This window comes from Loxodonta africana, chromosome 4 (genome assembly GCF_030014295.1).
Source record: "Loxodonta africana isolate mLoxAfr1 chromosome 4, mLoxAfr1.hap2, whole genome shotgun sequence".
NCBI classification, from domain to species: Eukaryota; Metazoa; Chordata; class Mammalia; order Proboscidea; family Elephantidae; genus Loxodonta; species Loxodonta africana.
The window spans coordinates 80,310,600-80,335,252 of record NC_087345.1 but is presented as its reverse complement, the minus strand read 5'-3'; the positions used below and the strand labels follow the sequence as shown (position 1 = coordinate 80,335,252).

At 48.4% G+C, this 24,653-nt stretch overlaps 1 protein-coding gene across 1 annotated transcript; it reads right to left on the bottom strand.

Moving 5' to 3' along the window:
- Positions 1-4,694: 4,694 nt before the first annotated feature.
- Positions 4,695-24,574, bottom strand: MYO1A (myosin IA). Its single transcript, XM_064284023.1, has 27 exons — positions 23,922-24,574; positions 23,670-23,785; positions 23,307-23,401; positions 22,980-23,084; positions 22,722-22,768; positions 22,503-22,566; positions 22,198-22,296; positions 20,057-20,160; positions 19,790-19,937; positions 19,170-19,288; positions 19,002-19,088; positions 15,382-15,447; positions 14,930-15,034; positions 12,841-12,903; positions 12,463-12,663; positions 12,069-12,295; positions 11,503-11,703; positions 11,140-11,233; positions 10,534-10,683; positions 10,329-10,397; positions 9,883-9,957; positions 7,944-8,078; positions 7,405-7,511; positions 6,560-6,692; positions 6,222-6,374; positions 5,924-6,051; positions 4,695-5,637 (listed from the first exon to the last, which is right to left on the bottom strand). Exons 1-27 carry the CDS (start codon positions 24,033-24,035, stop codon positions 5,511-5,513), a joined length of 3,132 nt encoding a protein of 1,043 aa, XP_064140093.1. The 5' UTR covers positions 24,036-24,574; the 3' UTR covers positions 4,695-5,510.
- Between the last annotated feature and the right edge of the window lie 79 nt (positions 24,575-24,653).

Here is a 24,653-nt window from a genome sequence, read left to right as displayed (position 1 = left end):
TGGCTGTAGTTCTTCCAAGACAGATTTGTTTGTTCTTCTGGCAGTCCACAGTATATTCAATATTCTTCCCCAACACCATAATTCAAAGGTATCAATTCTTCTTTGGTCTTTCTTATTAATTGTCCTAGTTTTCATATGCGTATGAGGCAATTGAGAACACCATGGCTTGGGTCAGGCACAAATTAGCCCTTAAAGTGACATCTTTGTTTTTCAACACGTTAAAGAGGCCTTTTGCAGCAGATTTCCCCAATGCAATACATCGCTGATTTCTTGACTGCCGCTTCCATGGGCATTGACTGTGGATCCAAGTAAAATGAAATCCTTGACAACTTCAATCTTTTCTCCATTTATCGTAATGTTGCTTATTGGTCCAGTTATGAGGATTTTTGTTTTCTTTATGTTGAGGAGTAAGCCATACTGAAGGCTGTGGTCTTTGATCTTCATTGTAAGTGCTTCAAGTCCTCTTCGCTTTCAGCAAGCAAGGTTGTGTCATCTGCATATCGCAGGTTGTTAATGAGTCTTCCTCCAATCCTGGTGCCACATTCTTCTTCATATAGTCCAGTTTCTCAGGTTTATTTCTCAGCATATAGATTGAATAAGTATGGTGAAAGCATACAAGCCATGTAGGTAGGAAATATTTCTATTTTCAGATGAGGAAACTGAGGCTCAGAAGGTGAAGTCACTTGCTCCAGGACACATAGCTACTCATGAGTGGAGAATAGCCTCGAATTCAAGTTTTTCTCACTCCAAATCTCCAGTTCTTTTTACTGCAGTGGTGTGGATTTTGACATATAAAGAGAATAGTTAACTTCCAGAGGAAGTGTGTGACCCATCTCTCCAAGAGACTTGGAGATTTAAGACCTTGTACTCTTCTACAACTTGGGATTGGGAAGAAAGTCTTATCTCTGTTGTGTGTTTACTACAAAGACTTCTGTTCACTGAGGCCTTCCCTAATCACACTATTTAAAATTAAAATCACTCCAGTACTCCATATCTCTATCTTGCTTTTTGTTCTTCATAGCATGTATTATGTAACATGCTAACTATTTTACTTATTTATTGTCTTTATTCCCCCACTATAATGTAAACATCATGAGGGCAAGGGTTTTAGTCTGGTCTCTTTTTTTTTTGCTATTGTATCCCTACCCCTATAGTGTTTGGCATTAACAGGTGCTCAATAAATATTTACACCCACTCCTCACTTATCAACATGGTTAGGTTCCAAAGAGTAGGTTGTTATGTGAAAATCAGTGTTATGCAAAAATGGAAGATGACCACATTGAATCACAAAATGGAGGATGACTACGTTGTTACATAACTGCCAGATTACACCATTACGTAACTGCCAAACCATTGAGTATCGTGGCCCAGCCAAACTGACACATAACCTTAACCATTACAGCCAATGTTACTCTTGCCTCGCACTTTGGCATTCATTCCTGCCAGACATATATTGTTAATACACAAAATAGCTAGTTAGTAGATTTTTTACTGTTGTTGTAAATGTGAAATGTTGGATAATGATATAGTTGATAAGTAAGGAGTAGGTAGATGTATTTATAAAGCAAAAAAGGAAGGCAGAGCCAAGCTTTTTGTATCTCACCCCAAAACAGGATCCTTTATAGAGCCTTTGAAGCACTTGTAGGTCCTGAAGTGTTTGTCTCCCCACCCTCACTCTCAGGGACGTAGACCATACAGAGAGAAGTCCCCTCAGAGTAAAACCAGCAGCTGGGTCTCAAGACCTCTTTAACATGTGAGAAGCTAATGGGGACTCATTAAAAGCTTCCCATTACCCAGCTAATTACAGGGTTGTGTGACCAGGGAGCAGTTAGTGGAATGAGGGACAGAAGTGGGGAGGTAGTTTAGATTTACATTCAAATGGAATGGCTAGTTCAGTCCTTTGAGAAGCTTAGGTGCTGTTCCTAACTGGACCTAGCCATCTCCCCTCCCCAGCGTCCATCCAGAGAAGGAAGCCCAAGAAGGCAGGCTGGAGAAAAGAGGGAGGGAGGGGAGGTGCTGGAGGAGGAACAAGTTAGATCAAGAGCTGAGGACCAAAGCCTCCAGGGTCCCATCTCTTCATCAACATCCCCCCACCCCCCCGCACCCCATCCATCCCTGCTCCCAAGCCCAGGCACCAGGGAAGCAGAGCTTCAGCAAAGGTCCACCATGAATAATGTCCTTTGATGATGCAGCATTTCAGAGGATGGCAGGAGCCAAGGAAGTGGGGAGCAAGAGGATGGCAGGGAGAACTGATCACCCCTTGATCTCTAGGATTAGCAAAGACTTGAAAGAGCTGATGCTAAACTAAATTAGAGAAGCAGTGAGCAGGCCCAGCTTCATTTTGCCATAAATTATATGCAAATGGCATGTCAAGTAGGTTTTGCCTCTACAGAGCACTTTTTTTTAACATCTATTCCATTTGAGCCAATCTCAGACACTAAAATTGTCCCTGACCTAGAGGAGCTGGGTACTTGTATTCCAAGGTCCCTAGCAGGTAGTCCCCTGCAGTCCCCCCCTTTGTCACTGGCACGAGTTGAGATGAGGCCAGGGAAAGTTGTGCAGTGTGCTGAGAGGAGCCTGGATAGCCAGCATTCCCTAGGTGGCAGATGTGGAGGCAGATCTAGCACATGCCTGTGCACACGAAATGACCTGCACGTGTCAACCAAGGTGCACTCATGTGGACTTCCTCAACATACTGGAGGGGTGCTAGGCAGGGGCGCAGGATGGAGGGACCAGGCCCATATTTGACTCTGGGTGGAGATACCAGTGAAGAACAGAAGGATTACAGCTTCTGTGTCCTGCCAAGTCCTGCAGCCAGGAGACAGCTGAGAGACAACCCACAGAGCAAGGAATTAGAAGAGCCCTTCAGAGACTGGGTAAGAAATGTGCCAAGACTGGAGGCTTGAGCTAGAGCTGGTTGGAGCTGTGAGATGCTGACATGGCCCAAAACGGTGGTTAGGAGAGTCCAGGATAGCTTATGCCCCTCAGGGGCTGAAGCAGCCTAGACCTTGAGGATGCTGGACTAGCTGAGGAGGGGGAGAGTTGGAGGGGCAGCTGGCAGCAGAGCTCAAGCTTCTCCCAAAGGTGATGGAGGCCCCCTCAAGCCCTGTAACAGAGGTGGGGAGATTGAGTCCCTGAAGGCTGCAGGGGATAAAAAGAGATGCTCCTGCACCCCAGAAGAGGAGAAGAGAGGCAAAGACAGGAAAGAGGACATGACAGGAGAGGCGGGGAGAGTCAAGGAGAGGGAGAGGGGCCTCTTCCTTCCTTGAACTAACTTCAGTTGGCATGACCAGTGCCTTCTACCCACCCACCCAAGCCCAGAGAACTGACAGTGCCTTTAGCCCTGGGAAAGGAAAGCAGGGTAGGGAGCAGCAGCTGCATATTCTTCTGAAATTGCTTCTGAAAATGACCAGACACTTCACTGGGAAAGTGACGACAATTTGGGCCCTGGGAGCAGGAAATGAGGCAGAGAGCGGGGGCGGTCAGGCTCAGGGTCACCTGCCCCTCTTACCGCCCCCCCGCCAGACAGGATCTTCTCGGCCTGGTTCTGAGAAGTCAAGGATGGGGGGCTGTCAAGAATGGGGGAAGTCTGGACACGTACACACCGCCCCCCCCACCAAGACATGCTGAAGCCCCTCAGCCACCTGCGAAGAGCTGGCTCCCTGGGTCCTGTCTCAGCTCAGAGCAGGGTGTGCCAGAGGCTTGGAGCTTGTGTGCTGAGAGCAAGATTAATCTGCAGGCAAGCAGAGAAGTTAATCAAGGCTCCTCCGCCAGCATGATTACCTGGGGCCGTGAGCTGCCTACTGATGGGGGCTGAGATGCAGGGAGAGACCCCAGCCTCAAGGCACTGTGTGCTCAGCAGAGGAGACAGGGACAAGGCAGAGAAGGAAGAGGTTGGGAAGGGAGGAAGACATTTGGAGACAGAAATGAAGGCAGCCATTTGTAACCTCTCACAGAGCACAGATCTAAATACTGCAAATCCATGAGCTGCTTATTCCCCAAAGGTAGAGACTGGGAAGGTGAAAGGCTGGGATAAGACAGAGTGTGTGAGAAAACAGATATGAAGGACGGTAGAAAAATATTTAAAGCATTATACAAAATATTACGAATTGATATTAGAGCCCACAGAAGCAGGAACAATGAGATGGTATGAGACAGCTGGAGACAGAGAAAAAGATAATGACGATGACACAGGGAAAATTTACAAAAGGCAACAGGGAAAAGTTGGAGTCATAGAGATGGGAGAGTCCAGGTGGGGATGCCTCCCCCTGTCCAAGTACCACCAGTTTCAGGCCCCAGCTGTCAGACAGTGATTACCAAATAGCTATTGGCAAAGTGGGGAAATGCAGAACAGAATTTCAAATTCTCACAGACTCCAGACTTCCCGGAGCCATGGAGGCTGGATGAACCCCTGAAACAATTGCCCTGAGATAATCTTTAAACCTTAAACCAAAAATATCCCTTGAAGTCTTCTTAAAACCAAACAATAATTTAGCTTAACTAGTAAGAAATGTCTGCCTTGAACATTGTGGCTTAGTACTATCTATATGGGATCAAATTGACAACCATAACTCAAAAGATTAGATAGGAACCTTAGGGGCAGTGAGCTAATGTTAGTGGGGGGAGGGGGAGAACAACTCAGATAAGGAAGGTGAGAATGGTTGCACGACTTGAAGAATGTAATGAATACCACGAAATTGTACCCATAGAAACTGTTGAATTGGTGCATGTTTGCTGTGTATATTCCCAACAACAACAAAATTAAATTAAAAAATTTTTTTAAAAAGCTGTTGGCAGCAGCCAGCATCTTGGGTGTCTGGCAAGGTGGGGGTGCCAAGCTTGGGGATGAGAGGTGATGGTGCTCCTGGGTGCAGGGGACCCTGCCTTCCCCAGCTCACTTAAGCTTATGTGAGCTTTTCGGCCCTGGGCCTCTTTTCAGGCAAAATTTCCAAAGACAGCTTCCACCAAGACAGGGATCCTCACTTCTTCCCTCCAGGGACACACTTAATGAATCAGCCCAGTGGCCACCTGCGACCTGAGCCCCATCCCCAGCTCCCCCCTCTGCCCTCCCCACCAGCTTCTCCAAACCTTAACTGAGCTCAGCCGGTCAAGAAGCCCAGAGATAATTTCCCTTCTTTTCCATTCTTATTATCTGCATTAGCTGGCTCCAAGGAGCATGGGGAGGGGAAAGGGAATGGGGGTATGTGGGTAGTGCAGGTGGGTGAGAAGATGAGGGAACATGGGACCTTCCCCAACTGACCAAACCTTTCAGAAGTCACATGTTTTATTTGTGGGCAAAAAGGTGAGGGTCAGGGGACACTAAGTTTGGAGGATAGGACAGGGACGTTTTGGGCGAAGAAAGGGCTCCCTCTTCAAGGGTTCTTCAATCTCCAAGCCCAGCCCCAAGATCAGAGGAGTTAGACATGAGACCCTCCCAAAAAGGTGGATGGAGGGACAGTGAGTGCTCATCCAGGAGGAAGATGCTGCGGTCTCTGCATTAGGCCCCCACCTCAATTGACGGTCACCTCCAGGCCATGACTCCCCTTCTTCTTGCAACTTAGCTTGCTGTCCCTACCACCCCCAGGGCCCTGGGTGACCTTGACAGCCACACTTCTCTCCTTGAACCTCACTGAGAACCTGGAGAGGGGAACAGACAGAAAGATAAAGTTAATCCCCATCCTCTGTAAGGTACTTATTCTTCCCTCCAAGAAATTTTGTGATGGCTACTTCTCCCCTCCCTGAGGCAAGTCCAAGTACCGTGACATCCCCCAGAGATCTTGGTGGGGGATTAAGAAACACTTTCCAGCCCTGCCCTAACATGGTATGCCCCACTTTCTGACTGCATCAATTCTCCCGGTCACAATGACCAACAGCTTGGTCATCTGCCCCAGGCCCTCCCCTCGCCCCCAGCTTGTGGCCTTACTCCTCAGTCACAGTGACTGGCAGCTGCCTCTGTGTGGCATCCAGCACAGCCCGGTACATCTTGGTCAGCAGTTCAACCACATGGTCACTTATCAGCAGGAAGTCTCCCTTGGAGCCCACCGATGACATCTTAGGAAGAGGGAAAAATACCAGGGGGGGGATTCACTTTCCTCAAAGGGAAGGAACATCAGATGTTGAAGGAACAGGACCAGCGTGAGGGACCTGGTCCCTGTCACTTCCGGCCCAGGATGCTACCACCTTCTCCAGTCCCAGGCCCTGCCCCAGCCTGGCCTTGTTACCTCGGTCAGATGCAAACAAAAGAGTCCATCCCTGAGGCTGGTGACTGATACCCCAGCCACACTGTCCAGCCCAATGACAGTCTTGGCCTGGGACTTCTTGGCGTCTGTGAGAATCACATGGCCCTTGGTCAGGAGGAGAATCCGAGAGGACATCTAGGGAGGAACAGAAAAGGGTACGGAAAGGCAAGGATTAACCCCCTTCCACTGCACTCAGAGCCAGAGGCTTTAGCAAAACGAAAACCCAAAGCACACACACAGCCCTCTCGGTCTGGTTCCCAGCTGCCGCCCCCACCACTGGGGATCAGCCTGTGGGAGGACATGAGAAATCAGGCCTTCACCTTGCCATTGCCACGATTGACCTTCTTCACAATCTCGGCCATCAGAACAGGCCCTTCTTCCCCGCCCTTCAGCTTCTGCAGTTTGGGGTTCCCTTGGAGCCCAATGTAGTCACCACGGAATTGTACGGGGACACTGAGGACACACAGTAGGATGTACAGTGGAGACAAGGTCCTCACCACTGACCCCCAAGGCCCTGTGCTTTTCCCCCAGAGTTCCCCTCTTAGTCCCCTTACACCCCTCTCCATCCTCCACTGATCCTCTGTCTCAGTGGTTTTCCAAGTGTGGCCCCTGACCAGTAATATCAGCATCACCTGTGAACTTAGTAGAAAAGCAATTTCTTTTAAACTAAACAACTATTTAGCTAAATTAGTAAAGAAAGTTTACCATGAGCATTTCGCTCTTTTAATTGTCAACAGTAACTCTAAAGCACTGATGAAAAGTTTAGGGAGTAGTGAGTCTAAGTCAATGGTGGTGAAACAATATGGGTAGAGATATCAAGAATGGTGGCACAATGTGAACAACATAACCAATGTTATTGAATTGTACATGTAGGAATTGATGAATGGGTGTATGTTCTGCTGTGTATATTTTCACTAAAATTAAAATAGAAGAAAAAAACAAAAAAAGAAAGGCAATTCTTAGGCTCCACACCCTACCTGCTGAATCAGAAACTCTAAAGAGGGGGCACAGCAACCCGGGTGATAACAAGACCTCCAGGTGATTCTGAAGCACACTAAAGTTTGAGGACCATTGCTTTATCTGATGGGGGTGGGAGGGCCCCACCTAGGGAATCTTCTCTTTGCCCTTGTAGAAACTGGCTGTGCAGGGTCTGGGAGACCCTCACCTCTGGGGGTATGATGCCTTCTTGCCCTTGAACAATTCACTGGCAAAGAGCTTCTCCCTCAGGACCTCGAACTGCTCCGGGGACAACTGGTCCAGGAATTTCTTGCACTGGTTGTGGGGGAAGGGCGGGAGCTAAGGTTGTAGGTGGAGATGGAGATAGGCAGGGCTGGGGGATGGGGTTGGGGAGGACACTGTCAGGAAGGAGTAGGAGCTGAGAGATATGGAAGGAGAAGGACAGGGATGAGAGGACAGACACTAGGGGAGATACATCAGAAAAAAGACATAGAAAAGGATGGGCACTAGTCACTTCATGGAGAGGGCAGGAGCTGGAGGAACACTGAGGAGAAGGGCAGGAACTGAGGGGATGCTGGGGGAGTCCAGTGGAATCAACTGGTTAGAAGCATCACAAGGGCTGCATGCCCAGCACACAGCTCAGGGCCTAGTCTCAGACAGGTTCTCAGTAAGTATTTCCTGAATAAAAGAACAAACGAGAGGAGAAGTGTCTGGCCACCAGGAGATGCTGCCCCAGGTGCCCCTCACCTTCCATTGGTGGAAGAGTTGTCGCAGCTCCTGGTTAGCTGTGTTGAAATACTTGTAAGGAGCAGTTGGCCACTTGTTGTCCAAGACCTTGGTGGATGGCAGACTATTCCTCAGCCCCAACAGGAATTTCTGTGCCTGGGTGGGAGCAGGGGGTGTGGGGGTGGAATGAGGAGAAGAGACACTTATTATAGTCAGAAACACTGGGGGAATCCATGCCCAGAGACCTCCTGTATGCTTCTTTGGGGGTGTGATTTATTGCAATATTGGTCTAAACCCAGCAGCTTCTCAGTTGACATTCAGCAGCTGCCCAATAATACAGAGGTGAAAGGAAAGGTAGAAGGGGGCCAGTCAGGAGACAAGAGCAAAATCAGATTACAGGTCTCAGGTATGTAGCCAGACAGCACGTACTCCATGGAAGCAGACACTCTGGAGCCAGGATGAGAAGAGGCCAGGCAACCTAAAAGGCCCGGCAGATGCAACTCCCCTGAGAAGGAGGGGAGAAGGACACAGGAAAGGCTCTGTGTGGCAGGGAAGTGACCCAGCATTTCAGAACTCTGCCGAGGGATCCAGCCTCTCCAATAACAAAGAGAGTCTCCAAACAAATGTGTCTCGTATCTGAACGAGCACAGTTAATCAGAGCCCCAGCTACTGTTCAAATCCAGCCCTCTGCCCAAGATCTCCTGCTCTTCGTCCTCCTCTCTGGCCTTTTCCGAGGTGCCAATGAAGTGCTGCTCTCTCCCTTGTCTGGATTCCTTCTGACACTCCTCAGATGCACTGCCACTATCTGGTGAATGTCTCCAGAAACCACCCTTCTCTGTCTCTATTTCCTCCCACTGGAAACTGCTTATAGTTCAAATGTCTCTAGGCCTGGCCCTGGCTTCTTCCTGCCCACTCTGATCCACATCTTACAGAATTAAGATAGGCCCTTCCTGAGATTTACCTTCTGACTCTCCTACTACCGTTTCAGAGGGCATAGAGGGAAGGTATGATTCCTCCACCCTTGTTGTTAGTAGGAATCCCTGCTATTGTAGTGGTTAAGTGCTATGGCTGCTAACCAAAAGGTCGGCAGTTCAAATCCACCAAGCACTCCCTGAAAGCTCTACAGGGCAGCTCTACTCTGTTCTATAGGGTCACTATGAGTCAGAATCAATTCGATGACAATGGGTTTTTTTTTTGTTTTGCTTGTTGTTAGTCAGCCCCTGACTCGTGGCAACCCACAGTGGAATGAAACTCTGCCCAGTCCTGCACCATTCCCATGATCAGTTGCAGATAAGATTGCTGTGATTCATATGGTTTTCATTAATTGATTTTTGGAAGTAGATCATCAGGGCCTTTCTTCCTAGTCCTTCTCAGTCTGGAAGCCCTGCTGAAACCTGTTCAGTATCAGAGGAACACACAAGCCTCCACTGACAGACAGGTGGTAGCTGTGCTTGAGGTACACTGGCCAGGAATCAAGCCCAGTTCTCCCACATGGAAGACGAGAATTCAACCACAGAACCTCCACTGCCTCATTTTTCCACTCTCACCCCAACCCTAAAATGTACCTCTTAGTGTTGGGCTAGTTAACCCTACATATGTCCTTGCTGTGCTTATCTATGAGGCTCAGCCCCTTCAACTGTTAAGCACCCAGCCCCAGCCTCTTCTTGGGCCTATTCACCCATGGACCAGATGCTGGGTGTGCTGGGACACCTTCTTGCCCCAAGGTTGTCTGGAATGTCCACTCAAGCCAAAATGCTCTCTGATTCTGCCCCTGGGCCCCAAAGCACTGAGGCTGCTCTCTGAAGGCTGCTACTCCACCCCTTTTCTCTAGGATTTAACTACATGCAGATCAAGGAAGAACTTGGGGGAAGGCTTTGAGCAGCCTCAAAGCCACATCTTCCTCTTCCAAACCTGTCCCTCTCCTCTTCCCCAGCTCCCACCCTCAGTCCCCACCACTTACTATGCTCTTGTAGATGAAAGCTGCCAATGTGAGGGCTGCCCCTGACCGGAAATATTTTCGATAATTCTTGCGGGCCTGGCAGGGGCATAGAGGAAAGGAGCCAATGTGAAGATAGACGGAATCTAGAAGAAGAGATTCTACTCTCTTTCAGTCACACAAAGAGGGGAGTAAGAGAAAGGGCTGAGACTGTAGCTGGAGGTGGACAGCATAAGGTCAAACACCCCAGCAGTGAGGAGGACGCTGAACGCAGAAGGCAGAGCCCGCATCCCACCAGACATATATACGAATCCCCCAACACACAGCCACACCGCCAGACACACAGACGTGCCATCGCACAGGGCTAAGCCCTGGATACAGCCAGGACTTGCTCCTCAGCAGCTGGCACAGTCCAGGAGAAGCCCTGTGGGGTAAGGAACCACGTGGGGAGGAGGCCCCTTCCCCATTACCTTCCACCCTCTCACAAACGCCTGGATCAGCAGTACTGACGCCTTTATCTTCCCATAGCGCTTCTTTTGCTGCAGAAAACATTGGGCCTGTTAGAAAGCTCCCTTGTGGACCTGCCCACCTAACCCCTGCTTCCTGAACCACCTCTCCCGCTGCCCACTGTCCCCATTAAAGTGAAGGGGACAGGGCTTTGGGGGTGGCTGATACCATGTTGCCCCGAAACCAGGAGGAGATGAGGATCTGACTCTTGCGCATCAGCTGGTAGTTGGTGCGGCAGCGCCAGCCTCGGTATATCTTCTGGATGAGCGTGGCCAGCTGCTGGAGTCTAAGGCGCCGCTGCTCTTCCAGGTAGAAAAGCTGGGAAGAGGGAGAGATGGGGCAGAGAGGCTGGGGAGCAGCACTCTCTCCCCACAGCCCACAATACCAGAGGCTTCCAGTCTGCATTTTATTGGATTATTCTATCACCTTGTTAATTCCTTCCTTCCTTTGTTCATTCATTCATTTAACAAGCATCTGCTGAACTCTAACTCTATGCCAGGCACTGTGCTAGGTGTTGGGAAATCAGGCATGAGTGCAACACCACCCCTGCCCTCAAGGAGTTCTACTTCAGGTAGAGGCACTCAGGAGCCAAGCAAGCACCAAGCTCAGGCAGGGGTGGGAAGCCAAGGATTCAGGTCTCAGGGATAAAGCCCCTGCAGTGAGAAGACTTCTTCATCCGCGGTCCATTCCAGGTTATAGATGCTTCCTTCCCCTCCAGCCTCACACTCCTCCACCTTCCCATCCCACCAAACACAAGTATTCTCTCCAACTCACAGTCTTGGGGCTCCTAATGAAGATCTTTGTCTTCCCAAAGGCCGCCTCTTCTGAGGCCACACTCAGCTCCTCTATGATCTTCTCAACCCCCTTCCTACAGGGAGCAGATGGGGGAAAGCTGCAGAGGGATCTCCTAGGAGAGGGTCCTTCTCCATCTTCCCCCAGCCCTTTTCACCCTGGGGGGAGGGTTTGGGACTCAAACAGACCTCAGAGCTTCCAAAAAGTGATGATTTAATTCATTTCCCCAAGTATCCATTCACCAAGCTTCAGCAGATGTGTACCGTATCATTCCCTCCTGGTCTCTTCCCAAGAGATGTTCCTTCACTGCCTTCCCTGACCCCCAGTCTCCCCACTGGGCCTTACCGGTCTCCCTCCTTCCAGTGAGGCCAGGTGCTCCGGCTCAGCATTCGGTATCTTTCCAGGAAGGGCCCATACCCCTGGCGGTAGGCATAGCCTGCTCGTCGCACCCGCACGTTCTCCAGCAGCCCCAGGTACAGAGCCTGGCTAGACACCAGCTCTGAGGAGAACTGACCACGCTGCTGATGCTCGTTGGGCTTAATGCACCTGGGTGGGTGGTTAGGGTGAGGCATGGGCTTCAGGAGCTGAGACCTTTGCTGCCAGTGTCACCCATCCTGGTCTCTGCATCCCTATTCTGCATGCATTTCCCTAATTTGGCAAATTTCAGAGGAAGGGGATATGCTGGCCCTCCAATTTCATTCACTGCTGTTGCTACCAAAGTCTGATAGTCTCACTCCTACAGGAGTTTCAGCACCTTGTCTGGCTCTGTCTTCCATGAGGAAAGGACCTCTGATCCCCTTGTTCCAGAGACATCCCTCACCCCCCGGCCCCTTGGACACGTTCTATAGTGCATGGACTCTGAATGTGCCATCATGTATGTAACACATCCACCTGTGTGCCCAGCATGTCACCTGATGTAGTTGGGGTTCTTGGAATACAAGTTCTTCATGAGTATGGCCACAGAATTCTTGAACTGGGACCCAGCAGTTGGGGGACGTTTCAGAGACACCTGCTTGGGATCACCCTCAGGGAACAAGGACTGAAGGAGGGGTTGCTGGGCCTTCCACATGGCCTGGGACAGGTCCCGGTAGAGTAAGTCATTATTTTTGTCAATGAAGCCGGTCACATTGTACATCACCTGTAGAGGAGTAGCTATCGGTTTGGAGGCCCCATGGTCTTGTCCAGCACTTGGCCCTCTCCAGTCCCATGGTGAAATATTCCCAGCTCTCACCTCCCTCAACTCCTCCCCATTGCCTTCAGTCTGTGCCCCGGACCTAGACTTTTCCCCCCAGGCTGCCACATCACCTTGCCCGCATAGTGGCAGATGCGGAAGCAGCTGAGGCCCATGGTGTGGTCATACTGGCGCTGGGCGTTCTGGGTGACTTTGCTCTCATAGTGGCCATGCTTGGAGAAGAGCTGGTTCAGCTTCGCTAGGAAGGTGGAGTCACTGACCACCCCAGGCCGCAGGCACTCCTCATCCAGCATGGCCAGGATGCCTCGCTGATTCTGGGCCAGGGGAACAAGATCAGCCCAACCCAGACCTGGTCCCCAAGATGGCCATGCTCTCACTGCTGTCTCCCATAACCTTCTCAATCTTTGCCTTCTTTACCAAGGGGCGGAACAGGGCAGGATGTTCAGGCTGTCTAGAAGGGGCGGTCTCAGAGGTAATGAAGGATAACTCACATGCTCAATGAGGTTACAGATGATACTATTATCAAAGTAGTCCACCTTTGTCCATGGTATGCCCTGGTGAGGAAGATGTTAACAAATTACAGGGAGTGGGTCCAAGACAAGTCTTCATGGCCTCACCAGGACCAGTCGCCTCTTTCAACCACCCCAAAAGAGAACATCAGAAAGCACCATAGTTTGGAGGAGTACTTTGGTGTAGTTTCTATTTACATTCCCATCCCTCCAAGAGTGGTAGAGAATTTGTGGGATGGGTGGACAGACATATGGGAGGACCCAGAGCACCTCTAAGGGAGGGTAAAACAATGCGGGGAGCCCTGTAGGTTGGGCAGGGTGGAAAGGGGCGTGTAATATGTTGGGTGAGGACTAGGGTAGGCATTGTCCCACTGTGGGAGTGGAGAAGGATCCATGTGTACGTGGAAAAGCAAATGGTCAGGCTACTGTGGCAACGAACTATAAAATGAGCCCATGAGGAAGAATTTATCATCAAACAACAAAGCTGATTTGACATAAGTTCAAAGATCACTATAAGTGCTTCCCAAACTTGAGTCTGCATCACCATCACCTTGGAGGGCTTGTTAAAACACAGATTGCTGGGCCTCCTCCCCAGAGTTTCTGATTCAGCAGGTCAGGGTGGAGCCTGGGAATCTACAGTTCATTCCCAGGTGATGCTGATGCTGCTGGTCCAGGACCACGCTTTGAGAACCACTGATCTACATAATACCTTTGAGATTGTATAATAAAAAATAAACTTAAAAAGCAGTCGTGGTATAGAAGAGAAGACCCAAAGAAAATTGTTCCCTACTTTAGTGACTTGCTGAGCATTAGCCCTGAAGACAGGATAGCTTCTGACCCCACATCAGTCCCAAGAGCCAGACCCCTTAGGGAAAGGCTATCTCCAGGTGTGTCTGGGGAGCACAAGCCTTTTTTCCCTCCTCCCTCACAGGGTTGAATTAAGTCAAGTTGCCCTCCCACTTCATTCCGTAAATAACTTCCGCAAATTGCTAAATGAAATATGGTATCCTTACAATCCTATGTAGCTGAAAACAAAAGATCTTTATATACTGATATGGAGAGATCTCTTGTTAAGTGATGAAAATAATGTGGAGAACAGTGTATTTACTGCCATTTGTATAAATTTTGTAGAAAAATGTATATTTACAGATGTGCCTGTATATACACAAAACACCTCTGGAAGGGGGCACTTTGGTTGCCTTGGTTGCGGAGGGGAGCTAGGACACCAGGGGGCAGGGGTATAGGAAGGAGATGTCTCACTATGTATCTTTTTAAGCTTTTTGAATTTTGAAGCACGGGCATGTGTTATCTATTCGGTCATTTAAATTTTTTAAATTAAAACACGCAAGACAACTGAAAACACTATCCTACATATTGTGACTACGTTGTCCAAAATTCTGCCGGAAGAGGCTCCTGAGAACGGGCAGAGCCTGGGAGGGTTTTCATGAGCGAGGCTCTCTGCCATTCATGCTTTGGGGTGGATTAGTTTAACCAGAGAGTTTTTCTAACAGCTCGCTTTAGAAAACAGGGTTTTCACTGAATCTGGGAAGAAGTGTGGAAATTTTAAGCCATGGGGTACTTCTGGTGAGGAAATTGGGAATCAGGGTGCTGCAAAAGACGATGGCCACAGCTGCCAGGGCCCCAGAGTAGACAAAGGATTTTGAGATGTCAGAAAAGGGCAAAGGAAGAGATGTGGTAGGGTGCCAAGCCTAGGAGAAATGTCCCTTCCAAATTGGGTTCACAGTCTGCCATAGGCCAAGCACAGCTGTCACTTCCCCCTTGTCAGGACTCTTCACACACACGCGCGCGCACACACACACGCACACACGCGCGCACACACATCAGTCTGGCCCTTCTGGAGTGGGAGGCTGGAGTCGGGAAAGGGGTGGGCGAGAGCAGAGAATTAGGGCTATGTGGCAATGCTAAAACGTTCAGCTCTACAACGGGAACTTTTTGTCCTTTGTGTTCCCATCTGGGGACAACTTAGGGGAAATTGCAATCAGGAGAAAGATCTGGCATATATCTTAGAAGTCATTTAAGAAGGAGGAAACAGGGAGAAGATGTCGTTTACCTCTCTCTTATATTCCTCCTGTTCCTCTTTCAGGGTCATTTCTATGAACACCTGCTGTAGCTTCTCATTGCAGTAGTTAATCACAAACTGCTCAAAGCTATTATCCTGAGGAAGGGTACACAGGTTAAAGACAGAGCAGCTCACCCCAAGACCCTTCCTCCCCTCTCTCACATCGCCCCCTTTGAGCCTATTCACCTCTGTTGTTGTGTGCCCTTGAGTCATTCCGACTCGTGACGACCCTAGACAGAGTAGAACTGCTCCATAGAGTTTCCTAGGCTATAATCTTTACTGGAGCAGATTGTCAGGCCTCTTTTCCTGCAGAGCCACTGGAGGTTTCAAACCACCAACCTTTCAGTTAGCAGTTGAGCACATAACCATTGTGCCAGCGGGCTCCTTTGTCTATCTCTAAACCTAGGGAAGTAGGGTACTGAGGTTGAACGAAGCTCCCTTACCTGTAGTATTTCAAAGCCGTAGATATCCAGCACCCCCATTACCTTCTTCTTCTCCCCAGTGCTCACCTGAAGAGGAAGGAAACAACAAGCTGAGGACAGGCCCTCTGGGGTGCATGTGGCTGGAGCAGGAGGTGAACAGAACTAGGGTGACCTTGACCAAGCTCAAAAGAAGCTGTTGTGATTTTATTCTCCTTCCTCCTCCATTTGCTGGAGGACAAGCAAGGAGGGAGAAAAGGGGGGAAAGGAAGATGCAAACAGATTTCATAATTGTGCTCCCTTGGTACAAGGTATGAGGGTCCCTGGGTGGCACAGTTAATGCTCAGCTGCTAGCCACAAGATCGGTGATTCGAGTCCACCCAGAGGCACCTCAGAAGAAAGGCTTGACAATCAACTCTCAAAAACTCTGCCACTGAAAACCCTATGGAGCACAGTTTTATTCTGACATACATGGGGTCACCATGAGTCAGAATCAATTCAGCAGCAACTTGTTTGGTTTTTTGGTTTGGTTTTTTTTTTTTTTCTTTATGAGGTAGAAAGACACTAAAATCTTCTTGAGATATTAGCCATCCCTTATATTTGTAGAGCATTTTACAAAAAAATTCATATCCGTATTTCATTAAGCCTTATCATAACCCTATGTTGTTGTTGTTGTTGTGTTGTTACGTGCCATCAAGTCGGTTCCAACTCATAGCAACCCTATGCACAACAGAACGAAACACTGCCCTGTCCTGAGCCATCCTTACAATCGTTGTTATGCTTGAGCTCATTGTTGCAGCCACTGTGTCAATCCACCTCGTTGAGGGCCTTCCTCTTTTCCACTGACCCTGTACTCTGCCAAGCATGATGCCCTTCTCCAGGGACTGATCCCTCCTGACAACATGTCCAAAGTGTGTAAGACGCAGTCTCGCCGTCCTTGCCTCTAAGGAGCATTCTGGCCACACTTCTTCCAAGACAGATTTGTTTGCTCTTTTGGCAGTCCATGGTATTTTCGATATTCTTCGCCAACTCCACAATTCAAAAGCGTCAATTCTTCTTCGGTCTTCCTTATTCATTGTCCAGCTTTCACATGCATATGATGCGATTGGAAATACCATGGCTTGGGTCAGGCACACCTTAGTCTTCAGGGTGACATCTTTGCTCTTCAACACTTTGGAGAAGTCCTTTGCAGCAGATTTGCCCAATGCAATGTGTCTTATGATTTCTTGATTGCTGCTTCCATGGCTGTTGATTGTGGATCCAAGTAAAATGAAATCCTTGACAACTTCAATCTTTTCTCCGTTTATCACGATGTTGCTCATTGGTCCATTTGTGAGGATTTTTGTTTTCTTTATGTTGAGGTGCAGTCCATACTGAAGGCTGTAGTCTTTGATCTTTATTAGTAAGTGCTTCAAGTCCTCTTCACTTTCAGCAAGCAAGGTTCTGTCATCGGCATAACGCAGGTTGTTAATGAGTCTTCCTCCAATGTTGATGCCCCGTTCTTCTTCATACAGTCCAGCTTCTTGGATTATTTGTTCAGCATACAGATTAAACAGGTATGGTGAAAGAATACAACCCTGTGCCACACCTTTCCTGACCTTAAACCCATCAGTATCCCCTTGTTCTGTCCGAACAACTGCCTCTTGATCTATGTAAAGGTTCCTCATGAGCACAATTAAGTGTTCTGGAATTTCCATTCTTCGCAATGTTATCCATAGTTTGTTATGACCCACACAGTCGAATGCCTTTGCATAGTCAATAAAACACAGGTAAACATCCTTCTGGTATTCTCTGCTTTCAGCCAGGATCCATCTGACATCAGCGATGATATCCCTGGTTCCACATCCTCTTCTGAAACGGGCCTGAATTTCTGGCAGTTCCCTGTTGATATACTGCTGCAGCAGTTTTTGAATGATCTTTGGCAAAATTTTGCTTGCATGTGATATTAATGATATTGTTCTATAATTTCCACACTCAGTTGGATCACCTTTCTTGGGAATAGGCATAAATATGGATCTCTTCCAGGCAGTTATATATATCATAACCCTATACGGTATGATTATTCCCATTTTACAGATGAAGAAAATTGAATCTCAGAAGGTTAAGCATTTACCCAAGCCTGGATTCAAATCCCACCTACCCTGCTGCCTTTAACAATGAGTTCTAAATAGATGGCACTTTCATGTACATAATTTATTGAGATGTAATTCACATATCATAAAATTCACCCTTTGAAAGTAGACAATACAGTGGGTTTTAGTATATTCATGAAGTTGTGCAACGATCACCACTACCTAATACTAGAACATTTTCAAAAGAAATCCCGTACCCACTAGCAGTCATCCCCCATTCTCTCTTTCCTAGCCCCTGACAACCGTTAATCTGTTTTCTGTCTCTCTGCATTTGCCTATTCTGGGCATTTCATACAAATGGAATCATATAATACGTGGCCTTTTGTATCTGGCTACTTTCATTCAGCATATTTTCAAGGTTCATCTGTGTTATAGCATATATCAGTGCTTCAATCCTTTTTTATGGCTGAATAATATTCCATTGTATGGATATATTATCCATTCATCTGCTAATGGACATTTGGGTTATTTCCACTTTTGGGCTATTATGAATAATGCCACTATGAGCATTCGTGTACAAGTTTTTATGTGGTTATGTGTTTTCAATTGTCTTAGGTATATATACTTAAGAGTGGAATTGTTGGGTCATATGGTGTTATGGATTGAATTGTGTCCCTCAAAAATCTGTGTCAACTTGGCTAGGCCATAATTCCCAGTGTTGTGTGATTGTCCACCATTTTGTGATATGATATTGAATTGTGTCCCTCAAAAATCTGTGTCAACTTGGCTAGGCCATAATTCCCAGTGTTGTGTGATTGTCCACCATTTTGTGATATGATATGATTATCCTATGTGTTGTAAATTCTAACATCTATGATGTTAATGAGGTAAGATTAAAAATAGTTATGTTAATGAGGCAGGACTCAATCTACAGGATTAGGTTGTATCTTGAGTCAATCTCTTTTGAGATATAAAAGAGAAAATCGAGCAGAGAGGGGACATCATGACACCAAGAAAGAAGTGCCAGAAGTGGAGTGCGTCCTTTAGACCCAGGGTTCCTTCACTGAGAAGCTCCTAGACCAGGGGAAGATTGATGACAAGGACCTTCCCTTAGAACCGACAGAGAGAGAAAGCATTCCCCAGGAGCTAGTGCCCTCTAGACTCCTACAATGTGAGAGAATAAATTTTGTCTTATGAAAGCCATCCACTTGTGGTATTTCTGTTATAGCAACACTAGGTAACTAAGACATTTGGTCACCATGCATATAATTGTATCTGATCCTCACCAAACCCTATGAAGCAGATGGGCATTAGTGCCCCACACTCCAAATCAGGAAACAGAAAACTCAAAATCTTTGTGGAATTGAAAGTCCACACAGCTGGTCAGTAGGGGGTCCAGACTGTCTAATTCAGAAGCCAATTATGTTTCCACAACAACATACTATTGAAAGGAAGTGTACCCCACCCTTCACCCTCCTTTCTGTTAATCTCAGTACTCAAGGTATGGGGCTAGAGAGCAGGGCAGGAAATGGATGGTAAGTAGGAGAGTGTTAAAGGAGAAGGACTCTTCACCTTGATACTCTCGTTGATGCGGTACACTATCCAGTTGAAGAGGCGGCTGTAGATGTTCTTGGCCAGAGCGTCGCGAGCGTACTGAGCCTGCAGGGCCGGGCCAAGCTGGTCAGCAAGGGCAGCCATCAAACAGGCTCAAAATAAGCCCCCTCTCATAGGGCCCCTTACCTGGGTGATATTCAATGCAGTGACCACTTTTTCTTTGGCCGTTTCCACGGTTCTTGAACACAAAGCTTTCTCTAGTTCCTCTGAACTTAAACCCACCAGCTCCCCAATCTCTTGAACACCTGGAGTGATGAGAAAATGCAACATGGCCTGAGAGGAGGCTTCCTGCCACCCTACCCCCTGACCTTGGGAGGGAAGTGGCCTGATAAATGAAACTGAGTCAGAGATTGGTGTCCCTGAGTCTCACTGGGGAAAGTCATTGCAGCCAATTATGGCTCTGGAGGAATCTCTGTGTGGGTGAAGAGAAGGGAGATCTGGGCACTTTGCTGGCATTATCTACTTTAATATGAGAATCTCCTGAAATAGGTGTAAATATTCTCATTTTTCAGAAAAATCAACTGAGACTCAGAGGGGTCCCAGAGCCTAGGTCTATCAAGCTTCAAAACCTCTTTCCGATATGCCTCCCTGGGAGTTCTCAATGAGCCTGTTTGGGGGAGAACTCAGGAGTGGGCTGAGTGGAATTGAATTAGGGTGAACTCAAGTAAACTGGAGATGCTGGAAGAGTCGGAACTGCAGTAGGAGATTCATTGCCTGGGTAGGGGCTCCAGCAGGGTGGTCCTGACCTTGCCTATCACGGATGCCACTTGCTGGTATCCCATTGGCCTGGAACTCATCCGACAGCTCCACATTCCCCAGCTTCAGCACTAGGGCTGTCACCTCTAGCACCTGTCGAATCTCCTCATCCGAGAACCCAATCACAGTCATCGCACTCTTAGGGGAAAAGCAGAATCAGAAGCTGGACTGGTGGTGCCAGTCCAAAGCCTCCTTTCTCAAAGCTGGGTTCAAGGGGTGGCCTGAGGGCCCAAGCCTACTCCTCCCTGGGCACCCACCTGCACAGCCCTGAAGTTAGAGGCGTCGTCCATGCCATCCACTCTGGACATCTCCCGGTTCAGATAGGCATAAAGGCTTGTTTCCTGTTCAAGCTTCAGGGCTTCTGGGAGGGCCAACATGAAGGGAAGAGGTTAGTGAACAAACTCTCTAGAACCTTCCAGCCTCAATATTGCACAGCCCTTGCCCTAGGCTGGTTCATTCATTTATTCAAAGGAGCCATTTTTGTTTTAGGTTCTTCCCCTATGCCTTTTGTTTTGAGATCATTATTTCCTATATTAATAGACTAAATTTTTAAGTGGTATGTAGGGTTTGAGTGCTCATATTGGGTTTTTTTTGTTTAACTCTTGTGAAAGAAAAGCCTCATTCTCTCCTTCTCCCAGTACTCAGGGCTCTAAACAATAAAAACAAATACAAATCCTCCATCCTCCTCAGGACTCAGTGCTCCTGGGAGAACAAAAGTGATGGGAGAAGGGTAAGCACGTATCTCCCATCCACAGCTAGCCTCAATGCCTCACCCTTGGCCTGGGTTCGTTCATTCACTATTTTTTAACTGAGCAACAACAAAGTGGCAGGTACAGTGCTTCCCCAACTCTGACACCTGTTCTGGAAGGTTCTCTCTGGCACTGCGAAGCTGAGACAAATGGCTCTCTTATGTTCCCCCATGGTGAATCTCTATGCCAGCCCATGTCACATGGGTTAGGTTTTGTTTGTGTCTGTCTCTCCCACAAATGAGACACTTGTGTGTTGGGACTATGTCTCTCATCTCCGTATTTCAGGCACCTGGCTGGCATCCAGGAACTTTTTGGGTTTTTTTTGATAAATAAATCAAAGGAATAGCCAAAGCTGTTCATCTGACATAGGAAGGATTAGGTTGATTCTGGAACTTGAAGGATGTCAATTATGTTATACAAATGACCTCAGAATCAAGAAGTGCCCTCGAACTAGAGCTTCCCTGTGATACAAATGTTGAGATAGGAGCCTAGTAGGGAAGGGGTATCTGGAGGGAGAATGAGTCAGAGAGGCCCTGAGATGATGACACCAGGGAGACTCAGCCCAGACTCAGCTGAAATCAGTAAGTGAAAAGGCCTTCTCTGACAGTCAGCCAGAACAAGATCCTAGTGCCTATGATTCAGACAAATTGAACACAACCAAGACTATTACGCCAGGAGGGAGGTGAGAGCTGTGGGAGTTCTTGAACCAAAGAGATCTCTAGGAGGGAAAAAAGAGATGAGCACAAGTCCGGCACAGAAACCCAAGAGACAGATCCTTGGAGGCCTGACACCCAAGGTGTTAACAGTTAGAGGGGGATTGGGAGGCAAATTCTGATAGGATCTGAAGTCCCACTCGGCCTTGCAGTGATTCCCACCCAGAGCCACGTTGGGCCAGTCCAGGATTCAGGCCAGGCGGGCTGGGATGGATTCACCCATGGGACAATGCAAGGTGCTCCATGCCTCCTGCTCCTATAGCCACTTGCACAGGTCCATGGGCACCAATCACACTGTACTGCAATGTGACTATTCATATATCTGCCATCCCTAGAAGACTGTAAGTTCCTCAATGACAGGGTCCATGTCTTACTCATCTCCTTTAATGTCCGATCATAGTAGATATTCAAGAAATTGAATAAATTAATGAATTAATGGAACTTCCATAGAGCTATCTAAGAAGAAGAAATCAGTGGCAGGATCCTGGGTGAGGCAGATGTAGACCCAGAACAACCTCAACTAGAGCTCATTGAGAGTTTTTTAACACTTGTAGCATCCTCCCTTTTTCCTGCTGAATTACTGATAAAGTCCCTTAAGACTGAAGGTAGGAAAGGATGGCAGATGGAAATGGCTGTTCCATTTTTGAAGCCAGCTTGGAGAAAGAGGAACCCAGAAGGAATAGAGGAGTAAGAGCAGCAACAAGGCAAGCAAGTTTGTCCTTGGCAATAAAACCCCCAGAAACAGGCAAAAGAGCTCAGGGGTCAGGAGATTTGTTTCTAACGATGGGTGAATAAGGTTCAGGGTGGAGAATACAGGCAAAGCCAAGTCTGGGGGACTCAAGGAAAGAGGACTGTGAGGGCCTAATGGGACCAGAAGTTTTGGGGATCAAGTGGAGGTTGGGGATGCTCTGCCATGTGTCTGGAGCAGGCACTTACTTAGCAGCTGGGCATCTGCCCCAGCCAGCAGCTGATAGAAGATGTGGAAGTTCCTTTCTCCTTTAAGCTGCTTCACCACTCGGGACTTCTCAAGTAGATCTGTCAGAGAATCAGAAAATAATGTCCCGAGGGCCTGAGAGAGACTACAGCTTTTCCCTAATTCTGCCTTCATCCCTGATCTTCCTAGTGGTTGAGAATCTCCTGGTAGTCTAGTATTCCTTCTCCCTATAGCAGCAGTTTATTAGAAAGGGACACCACAGGGCAAGTGAAGAGAGAGGTGGTGAATGGGCAGGGGAGACACGTACAGTTTGTGATGACGCCACCAAGGGGGGATCCCTTGAAGTCAAACTCAATGTCCATGTATTTTCCCTTCAGAGAGAGACCAGACAGAGGCTTTGTTTCCTCCTTTTTGCTCAGCCCTAGCCTCCAGAAGGGGTCTGTGCTGCATTTCACCCTTTCAACTCCCCACAGTCTCCTTCCCAGGGCGGGGATGGGGGTGGGGGTGGGGGGAGATGGTCACTCACAAATCGAGAAGAGTTGTTGTTGCGTATGGTCTTGGCATTGCCAAAAGCTGCAGAGATGAGAAGGGGGGATGTGAGGTGGGACTGAGGGGAGAGATGGGGCTCTAGAGAAGGGAGAGGAAGAAGGTCTCCTAGTCATCACACCAATCTCAGATTTTTCATGCTAAACAGAAACAGTGGTTGTAGGGACATAGGAGGAGAGGGTCTAAGGCTAACCCTCTGGGGATGTGGGGAGGGCAGGGCAGAGACCAGAAATCTCACCTTCCAGCACTGGATTTGACTGAAGTAGTTGCTCCTTCACAGAATTCACCTGCTCCCCTTTCCCACAGACAGCTGCCACATAAGACATCACCAGCTTACTTGCCTCTGTCCAAAAGAAATCCTCACGTGGATCCCCTCCAGAGCTGACTATTCCCCCAGCACCCTCCTTAACTACCCCTCATTTCAGCACCTCGCACCCCTCAGATTCAGAAAAGCTGGGAAGGAATTTCGGTGGAGGATAGGACAGGACTAGGCCTGGCTTGGAGAGACAAAGGGAGACTTCCAGAAGGGACTCCATGGGCTTCCCCAGTAGGTAGGGTGCCTCACCAGTCTTGCCAGCTCCACTCTCGCCCGTGATGAGGATACACTGGTCTCGGTCCCGGTCCTTCAGTGACTGGTACGCCACATTGGCCAATGCATAGCTTCAGGGGTGGAGGTGGGCAATGACTGAGATGTGGGTAGTCTAGAAAACCATCTTTCATTCAAACCCCAGTGCCAAGCTCATACACCTTCCTCACTTGGACCAGTTTGAGGCAAGAAGCAATAAGCCTAAAAAGGGGCCTCCAGAGGGCCAAGGAAGGAACAGTTGGAGAACCTCCCTCAGGGCAAGGAGAGGAAATTAATATGTCTCATAGTCAGGAAGCTGCAGGAAGCTGCGCCCTACCAGCCTTCCCTTGGCCCTCTACTCACATGTGGGGCTTCAGCTCATAGAAGGTATAGTCCCGGTATTTGGCAATGAACTCCGGGCCATAGATGGGCAGCTGTTGGTAGGGATTCAATGAAATCACCACGTTCCCAATATAGGTCTGGAGCCAGGGAAGAAGGTAAAGGGAATGAGCCAGGAAGCTGGGAGAGGAGGTATGAGGCTGAGAGTTGGGGAGGGAGAGGAAGCGAGTGCTCTGGCCACACACCCAAAGCCAGCAGCACCCATACAGCACTTACATAAATCTCCTTCTTTTCATAGCGAATCTGGAGGTTCTTGAGCAGAGACTCCTGCACCAGGGGTTCCAAGAGGACAAGGTCCTCCACCCCCACGGAATCTTCCAGGAGAGGCATGTCCAGAGGGGCTACTGATCCTGGGAGTAAGGGGGGGGGTGGGAATCTGCTGCTGTCTGTTCAGCTTTAGGTGCCAGTAACTGATGGGAAAAAGGCAGAAGGACCTAAAAGAGACTTCTCTCTCCCAGCCCTGACTCTAGAGAGAGCCTCCAACCTAGACGAGGTCTCTGGACAAGCTCAAGGCTGCAACTTTTGCAGCGGCAATGAGCCCTGCTCCTTGCGTTAGGGTCAGTGGAGGCAAAGCAAAGGAGGGATAGAACTATCTGCCTGCAACCATCAGGGTAAGGAAAACACCCCGAACATGGTGCCTAAGGGAGCACAGTTGTGCTTGAAGGAGAAAAGGCTGGGGAGAACAGGCTAAACAAGCTTTGTGCTGCAACCATCTACAGAAAACTCTCCCTCATGCCCTGAGGTCCCTGGCCAGGATCCAGACCACCTATTTGCCCCCAGTTCTCCTTCTCAGGCCCTACCTCTCACAGCTCCCATTTCAGTCACCCAGCCCACCCGTACCCATTGAAAGAGTTCTTCCAAAGGTCTCTTTTCTCCTCTCATTGCTACAGCGAGGTTTGTTTTTGAAGCAGGGACTGGAGGAGGGGTGAGTTAGATGACAGGGGCAAG

Bases quoted from the DNA above. Each gene is read 5' to 3' on its own strand.
- MYO1A (XM_064284023.1), bottom strand. From the start codon at position 24,035: ATGCCTCTCCTGGAAGATTCCGTGGGGGTGGAGGACCTTGTCCTCTTG. The intron at 12,296-12,462 runs GTGATGTGGCAG...ACTCCTCTACAG, and splicing joins TCTGCCACTATGCGGGCAAG to GTGATGTACAATGTGACCGG. The intron at 9,958-10,328 runs GTAATGGGGAAG...TGCCCCTGCCAG, and splicing joins CGTTTGTGAGAGGGTGGAAG to GCCCGCAAGAATTATCGAAA.